This window comes from Heteronotia binoei, chromosome 1 (assembly GCF_032191835.1).
Source record: "Heteronotia binoei isolate CCM8104 ecotype False Entrance Well chromosome 1, APGP_CSIRO_Hbin_v1, whole genome shotgun sequence".
Classification (NCBI taxonomy): Eukaryota; Metazoa; Chordata; class Lepidosauria; order Squamata; family Gekkonidae; genus Heteronotia; species Heteronotia binoei.
The window spans coordinates 20,763,871-20,775,256 of record NC_083223.1 but is presented as its reverse complement, the minus strand read 5'-3'; the positions used below and the strand labels follow the sequence as shown (position 1 = coordinate 20,775,256).

Sequence of the window (11,386 nt, the reverse complement as noted above, 5' to 3'; positions counted from 1 at the left end):
CAAGACTTGGTGAGAGACGTAAAAGTGATTGCGCCGCTTGGGAACAGTGACCATAATGTTATTGATTTCACCATTTGTATAAATAGGGAGTTGCCCAAAAAGACCGCCACAACCACATTTAACTTTAAAAGGGGTAAATTCTCTGAGATGAGGAGGCATGTGAGGAGGAAACTGAAAGGAAAGGTAAATACGGTCAAAACCCTTGGGGAAGCTTGGAGACTATTTAAAACTATAATCCTAGAAGCTCAGATAAAATACATACCACAAGTTAGGAAAGGCACAAACAGGTATAAGAAGAGGCCAGCATGGTTAACAAACAAAGTAATGGAAGCTGTAAAAGGTAAGAAGGACTCCTTTAAGCGGTGGAAAACCAGTCCAAGTGAGATTAATAAAAGGGAACACAGGCAGTGGCAAATCAAATGCAAGACTGTGATCAGGCAGGCAAAAAGGGACTATGAGGAGCATATTGCAAAAAACATAAAGACCAACAATAAAAATTTCTTCAAATATATTAGAAGTAGGAAACCAGCCAGGGAAGCAGTGGGGCCCTTGGATGACCATGGGGTAAAAGGATTACTGAAGGAGGATGGGGAAATGGCTGAGAAGCTGAATGCATTTTTTGCCTCCGTCTTCACCGTGGAAGATGAGAAGTGTTTGCCCGCCCCAGAACCACTAATATTGGAAGGGGTGTTGAAAGACCTGAGTCAGATTGAGGTGACAAAAGAGGAGGTCCTACAACTGATAGACAAATTAAAAACTAATAAGTCACCGGGTCCGGATGGCATACATCCGAGAGTTCTGAAAGAACTCAAAGTTGAACTTGTGGATCTTCTAACAAAAATCTGTAATCTTTCAGTGAAATCTGCCTCCGTTCCTGAGGACTGGAAGGTAGCAAATGTCACCCCCATCTTTAAAAAGGGTTCCAGAGGAGATCCGGGAAATTACAGGCCAGTCAGTCTGACTTCAATTCCGGGAAAGTTGGTAGAAACCATTATCAAGGACAGAATGAGTAGGCACATTGATGAACACGGGTTATTGAGGAAGACTCAGCATGGGTTCTGCAAGGGAAGATCTTGCCTCACTAACCTGTTACATTTCTTTGAGGGGGTGAACAAACATGTGGACAAAGGAGACCCGATAGATGTTGTTTACCTTGACTTCCAGAAAGCTTTTGATAAAGTTCCTCATCAAAGGCTCCTTAGAAAGCTTGAGAGTCATGGAGTAAAAGGTCAGGTCCTCTTGTGGATCAAAAACTGGCTGAGTAATAGGAAGCAGAGAGTGAGTATAAATGGGCAGTCTTCACAGTGGAGGACGGTAAGCAGTGGGGTGCCGCAGGGCTCGGTACTGGGTCCCATCCTCTTTAACTTGTTCATAAATGATTTAGAGTTGGGAGTGAGCAGTGAAGTGGCCAAATTTGCGGATGACACTAAATTGTTCAGGGTGGTGAGAACCAGAGAGGATTGTGAGGAACTCCAAAGGGATCTGTTGAGGCTGGGTGAGTGGGCGTCAACGTGGCAGATGCGGTTCAATGTGGCCAAGTGCAAAGTAATGCACATTGGGGCCAAGAATCCCAGCTACAAATACAAGTTGATGGGGTGTGAACTGGCAGAGACAGACCAAGAGAGAGATCTTGGGGTCATGGTAGATAATTCACTGAAAATGTCAAGACAGTGTGCGTTTGCAATAAAAAAGGCCAACGCCATGCTGGGAATTATTAGGAAGGGAATTGAAAACAAATCAGCCAGTATCATAATGCCTCTGTATAAATCGATGGTGCGGTCTCATTTGGAGTACTGTGTGCAGTTCTGGTCGCCGCACCTCAAAAAGGATATTATAGCATTGGAGAAAGTTCAGAAAAGGGCAACTAAAATGATTAAAGGGCTGGAACACCTTCCCTATGAAGAAAGGTTGAAACGCTTAGGGCTCTTTAGCTTGGAGAAACATCGACTGAGGGGTGACATGATAGAAGTTTACAAGATAATGCATGGGATGGAGAAAGTAGAGAAAGAAGTACTTTTCTCCCTTTCTCACAATACAAGAACTCGTGGGCATTCGATGAAATTGCTGAGCAGACAGGTTAAAACGGATAAAAGGAAGTACTTTTTCACCCAAAGGGTGATTAACATGTGGAATTCACTGCCACAGGAGGTGGTGGCGTCCACAAGCATAGCCACCTTCAAGAAGGGGTTAGATAAAAATATGGAGCAGAGGTCCATCAGTGGCTATTAGCCACAGTGTGTGTGTGTGTGTGTGTGTGTGTGTGTATATATATATATATATATATATATATATATATATATATATATATATATATATATATATATATATTTGGCCGCTGTGTGACACAGAATGTTGGACTGGATGGGCCATTGGCCTGATCTAACATGGCTTCTCTTATGTTCTTATGTAAGTGATTTAAAGAGAGAAATACCTTTTCCAAGCTGCCCGACAGGGTGGTGAGGGCTTTGGGAGCCACACAATATGTGTGAAAGAGCCACATGTGGCTCCTGAGCCACAGTTTGGCCATCCCTGGGATAGATAAATAGGATGCTGAACCACACAGACCTTGATCTGATCCAGCAGAACTGTTCTTATGTTCTTAAAACTGCCCCTCTTTCCAACATGTATTTTTTCCCTTTTAAAATATTAAAAGAAGCATTTAACTATCTTTCAGATCCCATCCCCATTCCCCCTTCAAGAGCTAAATCCCATGAAAATAAATTCAGTATTGTCCTCACTCAGAAAACTTTGGAACTGAATGTAGCATTAAACTCCAGATATTTATTTTTGTATTTATTTAATTCATACCCTCCCTTTCTCCTAGTGGGGACCCAAAACAACTTACATCGCCCTCTTCTCTTCCGTTTTTACTTTCACAACAACCCTGTGAGGTAGGTTAGGATGAGACAGTGTGATTGGACCAAGGTCACCCTGTGAGCTTCCACGGCATGAGTAGGGATTGGAACCCAGGTCTCCCAGATACTAGTTCAACATTCTTAAGCACTACAGTTTCTCTAGATGGTGTGAGGTATCTAGCAGTGCAATCATAAGCAGACTTACACCTTTTCACACCTATTGACTTCAGTGGGTTTAGAAGTATGTAACTGTCTGTAAGATGGCAGTATAAAACGTAAGGAGAAAATGCATGCTTCAGATTTTGTACAATGATTTATTTACAGCTGAAAATAACAAACTTGTCACACACATAATAATAATTTTTCTTTGTTCTTTCTCATTTACTTTTTGCTTACAATAAAACACTCTTTCAAAAAGAGAAATCATACTTCTTGTCTGGATGATTGGGTAAATGAAAAAGCGTTGCTTTGCTTTCCCGCCTTCCTGGGATTTTTCATGTCCAGTTTTTCCCTTCAGTGTGCAAGAGCCCCATTAGATTAGATGCTGTTTTCACAGCATTTACAATATCTTGTCTTTTTAAATAGTTCAACTAATAACATTGCCAGTTTTGTTGGGAGTAATCACTAATATTCGTTAACAAGCTCAGTGAAGAAAATTATCCTACCACAACAGAAAACAATGGCGTTATCTTTCTGTAGAATATCCGAAAATTAAATTTTCCATCCATATGCTATTTGTAAAATTCTCCACATGGGGATGCCAGCCTCCAGTTGGATCCTGGGAATCTCCTCATCTCCAGACTAGATAGATCATTTCCCCTGGAGAAAAGCTGAGAGCCAGTTTGGTGTAGTGGTTAAGAGGGCAGACTCTTATCTGGGAGAACTGGGTTTGATTCCCCACTCCTCCACTTGCAGCTGCTGGAATAGCCTTGGGTTAGCCATAGCTCTGGCAGGAGTTGTCCTTGAAAGGGCAGATGCTCTGAGAGCCTCTCGGCCCCACCCACCTCACAGGGTGTCTGTTGTGGCGGGGAGGAAGATATAGGAGATTGTAAGCTGCTCTGAGTTTCTGATTCAGAGAGAAGGGTGGGGTATAACTCTGCAGTCTTCTTCTTAAAATGGCAACCTCCAGGTAACATCTGGAGATCTCCTGCTCTTACAACTGATCTCCAGGGGACAACCAGTTCACCTGAAGAAAATGGTGCTTTGGAAGGTGGACGTTGTGGCATTCATTATACCCCAAACTTTGAAGTCCCTCCCCTCCCCAAACTTTGCCCTCCTCATGTTCCACCCCGCCGAAACTCCAGGTATTTCACAACCTGGAGCAAGCAACCCTGTGCCAGCCTCCCTCACCTTAGCCTGTGGGGCTCTTAATGGTTTTTTTTTTAATAGCATTAGAATAGCATTGATATCTTATAACAATAGGTATAACAGCTAGATTCGAGTCCAGGAGCACCTTAGAGACCAGGGTTGCCAGGTCTGGGTTGAAAAATACCTGGAGACTTTGGGGGTGGATCCAGGGGAGGGGAGGGGCCTCAGCATGGTGCAGTGCCCTAGAGTCCACCCTTCAAAGCAGCCATTTACCTCCATGGATCAGTTGTAAAAGCAGAAGATCTCCAGGCCCCACCTGGAGGCTGGCAACCCTATTAGAAACCAACAAGATTTTCAGGATATGAGCTTTCCTCAGATGACAAAAGGGAGCTTTGACTCTCAAAAGCTCATATGCTGAGAGGTATGCTGGTCTCTAAGGTGTTATTGTCCTCTATTGATACCTTCTGTCTGTACAAGATTAAATTGCAATGTTCTCACTTTGTAAAGAATACTTCATTACTTTTTCATTATAGTGTTTGTTTCCTCTTTAGATTTTTTTAAACCACTCTAAAGTGCTATATGTATCATTGTCTGAGGGATGCCCTTAAGACTAAAAAGGTATTTCTCCAAGAGCTATGGATGTGCTAGTGCAGAAAATGCCACCGTTGCTTCTTCATTCCTCATTGTTATATTGTTTTCTGTCTACAAGTTAGTCTCAAAACTGCACATGTTTTAGGATATTTTATGCTTCTTCCAAAGACTGTTTCTGCCAAGTAATCCTAAACCCTGCTATAATTATTCAAGATAAATTTCCATCTAACTCAGTGGCACTTACTTCCATTTAAATATGCACAGGATCTGTCTGGATATGTCGTTTCAGAGCTGTCAAGGTGGGGAGGGGAAGACTAAGGAGGAAAAAGTTCTGAGATTCCTTGTAACTCTGGGGGACACAGGCACATAGGCAAGTCATACGGTTTGCTTTTCCTTTGGTATTTGCGTTGACTGTGGGTCATATAACGGCAGCGGCAGCAGTGATCATTGTCCAGAGGTCTGTGGAGACTCTTGGCAGCCCCGTCTGTTTTGCCCAAAGAAAAGCCATTTTAGAAGTAGCCAGCTGTACATAGCTAAGGTTGCTGTTAGGGGAGGGACAGTGGCTCAGTGATACAGCATCTGCTTGGTAAGCAGAAGGTCCCAGGTTCAATCCCTGGCATCTCCAAACTAAAGCTCTCCAAACTCATGGGCATTCAATGAAATTGCTGAGCAGTCAGGTTAAAATGGATAGAAGGAAGTACTTCTTCACCCCAAGGGTGATTAACATGTGGAATTCACTGCCACAGGAGGTGGTGGCGGCTACAAGCGTAGCCAGCTTCAAGAGGGGGTTAAATAAAAATATGGAGCAGAGGTCCATCAGTTGCTATTAGCCATAGTGTGTGTGTATGTTGGATCAGGCCAATGGCCCATCCAGTCCAACACTGTGGCCGTTTTCCCACTCACGTTTTACTGGCGCCACGACCATCCTGACGCCGGCGAATCTGCCTGGATTTCGCATCAGAAGCTCCGGCGCTCCCAGAAGCGCCGGCTACTTCCGTCGCTAAGCCAGCGCAAACGGAAATCGCAAAGATGCAGGAAAACGTTTGCGCTGGCTTAGCGACGGAAAGCGCCGGTGCTTCTGGGAGCGCCGGCGCTTCTGTTGCGAAATCCAGGCAGATTCGCCGGCGTCAGGATGGTCGTGGCGCCAGTAAAACGTGAGTGGGAAAACGGCCTCTGTGTCACACAGTGGCCTATGTGTATGTGTGTGTGTGTCCCCCTGGCCACCAGCAGGGAATGGAGGGTTAGGGTTGCCGGATCCAGGTAGGGAAACTCCTGGAGATTTGGGGATGGAGCCTGGGGAGGACAGGGACCTCAGTGGGGTCCAAGGCTGTAGAGTCCACCCTCCAAAGCATCCATTTTCTCCAAAGGAAATGCTCTCTTTGTATTCTGGATACAAGCTGTAATTCCAGTGGACCCCCAGGTCCCACCTGCAGGCTGGCATCCCTATTAGCCCTCTCAGAGATGAGCACAGGCTGCATCTACACTTCATTGGACAGCAGTGTTCAAGTCCAGTAGCGCTATTAAGACCTTAAAACTTGGTATTTAAGGTGCTACTGGATTTGGATTTTGTTCTGCTGTTACAGACTAGCATGGCTACTTGCTTGATAGTAACGCCGTTGAACCCATTTCTAAATCGTTTGTAGACCACCTTATTTTGGGTCAGGGTTCTGTACACAGCAAATTCCTTTATTGAATCTATTTAAAACCAGCCCTCGACATAGGGGAACCTGGTAAATTAACTTCATTGGATACTGTGCTATCATTGTAGTCATCTGCGATGGGATTTTCTTGTACAGATTGGTTTAAACTGAGGTTTCCCCATTTGATACTAGAAACTTTTATACAAACATGGGCAGTGTAGAAAAGTAAATGGCCTTCTTGTACCCTTTCGTAACGAGTCTATAATCCACAGCCTATTCCCTTTTCCATTCTCAAAGAGCAATCCATTACGGCCCACGCTTAAGTGGCTGAAATTACCATTGTTACAAATCTAGACATTTTCCCTATCTCCCGTCAGAAACAAAATGGACATTCCGGTATGTAATAACACAAACTAGAAGCATGAATTGTTCCGAAGACGATAAAGCTCCACAGCGACAGACCTTGATAAGAGACCGATAAATTCCAACTCTTTAAAAACTGGAAGGCTAAACATTAACTGCCCTTAATCTGACAAAGCTGCTTAAAAAGGTGTTAGTGACAGCGCCGGAAAAAGGTCTCACAAATAACCGAGGTTCACCTTTTTGATGCTACTGCTGGTCTCTGTGTAGCCAACAGTTTCTCTGATGATCGTAGAAGCCCTTTCTCCAGCTCTGTTGGTCATCAGCAGTTTATAAGCCGCTGCCCTGTACCGCTTGGAGATGAGGTTGTAAAGGATGGGGTTGATAGAAGCGCTCAAGTAGAAAAGCTGCAGGGCGAAAATGTTGAAGTATTGGGAGAAGTGCATCATCTTGGAATCTCGAGAGTTGATGTATATGATCCTGCCGATGTGGAAGGGCAGCCAGCAAATCACAAAAGCCAGAACCAGCACAACTGCGAGGGGGGGGGGGGGGGAAGCAAGAAAGAAAATTACTTGATTGATTTCCGTCACGGGAAAGTTGGTTCTGGCCATTGTGGAGCTATTGTGAAATATTGAGTTCCATTGTGTGAATCCATTCCACTAGCAAAATCACTTTCATACCTCTCAGGAGAAGGTTTTTGGACCATGTCCATCCCAGAACACACAGAGTTCATGGAAAGGGCAAACAGACTTTTCCATGGCTGTTTCTGCTAATGGAAATGGTGCGGGCAGTGGAGGCCACTAGGCAGTCAAAATCTCAGGGGCCCCCTCACAAATTATCTCAGAGTTGGAACTCCTGCTCCACCACCCCACTGGAGGCTGCAGGCACCTTCTCAAAAGCCCCTTTGACAAAGCTGTGGGGGAGAGACAGAGAGAGGCAAACTTGGCGATGATTCCAGCAGCAGCCGCACCAGGCAAGTCGGGCAAGGAGAGACTCAGTTGCTGGCTGCACATACTGGCTGGGAGGGCTGCAAACGGGGAAAACTGGGGGGGGGGGGGGTGGAGCTGGCCCAGGGCACCTAAAATCATGGGGGCCCATAGGCCAGTGCCTACTTGGCCTAATTGTTAATCCAGCCCTGGGTGTGGGGAGGGAAAACAGAAGCCCCTTCACCCCCTTCTTGCTGCCTTTGGAGCAGTGTAGAACTACAGAGAGGTTTTTAAAAGTTAAGACCTCATGTGAACATGCATCTCGGTCAGGTCAGGCACCTGCAACCTGGTTCATGTCTCACGTGATATGTATTTTGGCCTTAATAATGTGCATTTCAATACAGGAGAAAGGAATCACCTGACTTCTGAAGAATAAGACATTTTGGAGGTTATTACGGTAATTCATACGGTTACTATAAGTTGGAATGCCCCTTAACACACGTGCACCCAAAGTTACCTCAGTGGGACACGGCAGGTGGATTAGTTAAATCCTTTGTTATATGTTGACTTTTGCAAATGGTGACATAATCTTGATTTAGATTAGATAGAGAAGGTAGAGAAAGAAGTACTTTTCTCCCTTTCTCACAATACAAGAACTCGCAGACACTCAATGAAATTGCTGAGCAGTCTTGTCAGAACGGATAAAAGGAAGTGCACCTAAATGGTGATTAACACATGGAATTCACTGCCACAGGAGGTGCGGCAGCTGCAAACATAGGCAGCTTCAAGAGAGGATTGGATCAACATATGGAGCAGAGGTCCATCAGTGTCTATTAGCCACAGCATATTGTTGGAACTCTCTGTCTGGGGCAGTGATGCTCTGTATTCTTGGTGCTTGCGGGGGGCACAGTGGGAAGGCTTCTAGTGTCCTGGCCCCACTGGTGGACCTCCTGATGGTGCTTGGTTTTTCTGGCCATTGTTTGACACAGAGTGTTGGACTGGATGGGCCACTGGCGTGATCCAACATGGCTTCTCTTATGTTCTTAGATGGCTGGGTGCTTTGTCATGATTCAAATTGATTTCACGTTCCACCATTCTCTTTCCTATTTTTGTATGTTGTATCAGAAATTGTTGGGTTCCTCTTGTGCATCGGTGGCTTTTTTATTTGTACACTTGGTCTCATCTGGTTTGACCCTCATATGCAGGCTTGAATCCTGCTCTCAGTGCTGTGGCATTAAGTGCCAGACTAATATAGCTGCATTTTGGCATCTCCCGACCAATGTTCCCTCTAAGCTGCAGAGTATTGTGAGTAAAAATTCTACTTTGGGAGCTACTGGCATTAAAGCTGTGAGTTACTGGCATTAAAGTTGTGAGCTGCTGGCATTAAAGTTGTGAGCTACTTGCATCAATTAGTGTGCTCTGGGGTCATCCTTCCTGAGCTAAGACAAAAAATGTGTGAGCTGGAGGCTAGAAATCTGTGAGCTAACTCACGCTGACTCAGTTTAGAGGGAACACTGCTCCCGACTCCTACAAGCACATATTCTGAGGGCAAATACACAAGGGGGGTGTAAAATGTACCTCTTCCAGGATGCAGAGGGGAGTAATATTACTTTAACTCCACGTGTCTTTTCCAAGACAGTACCTTCTCTGCCCCCCTCCCCATGACCACACGCCAGAGGCTCACTCACCCAGCATGCGCACCGTCTGCTGGTGGCTCCGATGTGAGGCTCCACTAAGGTGCGCCTTCTTGCTGTGCAGAAGCTCCCTGATAATGAAGCTGTAGAGGACGTAGAGGCAGAGGACGGGCAGCACAAAGTAGCAGGTGGTGATCCAGAGCATGGTACTCAGGAGTCCCGACTGCCGTGCGTGCGCCGTGGGGCCACACTCACGGCTGAAGCTGACATTCCCAGCCTGCCGGACACCCACCAAGAAGAGGAAAGGGGCCGCGGAGAGCAGCGCCACTGCCCAGAGCACCACCAGCAGCGCCTTGACGCGGCGTCTGGTCACCAACACTTTGGCTCGCAGCGGGAAGCAGATGGCGAGGTAGCGCTCGGCCGTGAGCGCCGTCAAGTGCAGGACTGAGCAGTAGGCGCACGCCTCGCTGGACCAGTGCCACACGCTGCACATCACAGAGCCCAGCACCCACGGTCGCGAGCGCCACAGCCGGTACAAGTCAAGAGGCAGCCCCAGCAGCAGAAGCAGCAGGTCGGAGACTGCCAGGCTGCCCAGGTAGAGGCTGGTGGTGTTGCGGAGCTCCCGGCAGCGGCCCATCACCATCACGGTCAGAACGTTGCCCACCACGCCAAGCACCAGCAGTGCCAGGCACACCACGGTCACAGGGATCAGGACACGCAGGGGCAGCAATGGGCAAATGTACTTGTTGCACAGCGGAAGCACCAGCCACTCTTCCTCCTGTTCTTGGCATGCTGCAGGACTGCTGGCGTTGCTGCAGTTCATGCTGCAGGCGGCACTGCGGCCAGCCCCTGGCGTGGCTCTCACAGAACACCCAAAGCCATTGCAAGCCGGACTAAAGGTTGGCTCAGTTCCCCAAGGAGTCAATGCTGCGTTCCAGCTCTCCTGCGGCTCTCGTGGTCCCTCACAGCATTCTCTGTCGATGTGTTCTCAGCCTCTGCAGACTCCTGGATGCCGCCTATCTTTTAACCACAAATCACTCCCTGGGCGGGGAAACGAAGTGTCAACACTTCAAGCCTTGATGGATAGAGACCCACAGCCACTAGAAGGCAACTCCTTCAGACTGAGCAGCCAATGGAGAGTCATGGCTTTCATATCCACTCCGAAGCCAGGCTGCTTTTATTTTTGCGCCCTAGCAACAAGTGGAAATGGTGGTGAAGCAAGTCGAAAAAAGCATGTTTAATGTTCTTAAAAGCAGGAAATGTGACCTCTGGTGTGAAACCTATCTGGGAACCCTCTCATTCAGTGGACCCTTGCCCCTCAATACTGGAGCAGTCTTCCAGTGCCTTCTTTTTTTTAATTTGCAAAGACGGTTCTTCTGCCCTACCTTTGGCACATCTTAGGTTTTTCAGAGGCTATGCACTCCTCTCCTACCCTATGACTGGGACCCTCAAGGTTTGCACATCTTCCACATTGAGCAACATTGTTGGCCCCCCTCTGTACTTGTATTTTTGTGTTCCTGCTGGCACACATGTGCTTTCCTGTCTGTCATGCAGGATGGGAACATGGTTCCTGGAGGACAGACATCTATGTCAACCTAATGAGTTTAGTGGGCATGGCAACTGTCTTCCATACTTGATTCAGGAATTCTTATTTGGACTGTCTGTGAAAATCAAGCGATGCTGTCAGGAGTGTGGGGATTGGTTTTCCTAGGGGAGAATCCATGGAGATATAGTCCTCCAAGGATAAGATTGCCATCTTTGGGTTGGGAAATTCCTAGAGATTTGGGGAGGGGACTTCAACGGGGCATAATTCTACCAAGTCCACCCTCCAAAGCAGCCATTTTCTTCAGGGATACTGTTTCCTGTTGCACCAGAACCAACGGATTGAAATTTAAAAAGTTTTCAACTAGATATTAGGAAGAACTTCCTGACAGAGCAATTCCTCAGTGGAACAGGCTTCTTCAGGAGGTGGTGGGCTCTCCTTCCTTGGAGGTTTTCAAACAAAGGCTAGATGGTCATCTGACAGTATTGCTGATTCTGTGAACTTAGGTAGATCATAAGAAGGAGGGCAG

At 46.6% G+C, this 11,386-nt stretch overlaps 1 protein-coding gene across 1 annotated transcript; it reads right to left on the bottom strand.

Annotated features, from left to right (window-relative positions):
- Positions 1-6,972: 6,972 nt before the first annotated feature.
- MLNR (motilin receptor) lies at positions 6,973-10,190 on the bottom strand. Its single transcript, XM_060259408.1, has 2 exons — positions 9,369-10,190; positions 6,973-7,286 (listed from the first exon to the last, which is right to left on the bottom strand). The coding sequence occupies exons 1-2, from the start codon at positions 10,135-10,137 to the stop codon at positions 6,973-6,975; spliced, it is 1,083 nt and encodes a 360-aa protein (XP_060115391.1). The 5' UTR covers positions 10,138-10,190.
- Positions 10,191-11,386: the final 1,196 nt, after the last annotated feature.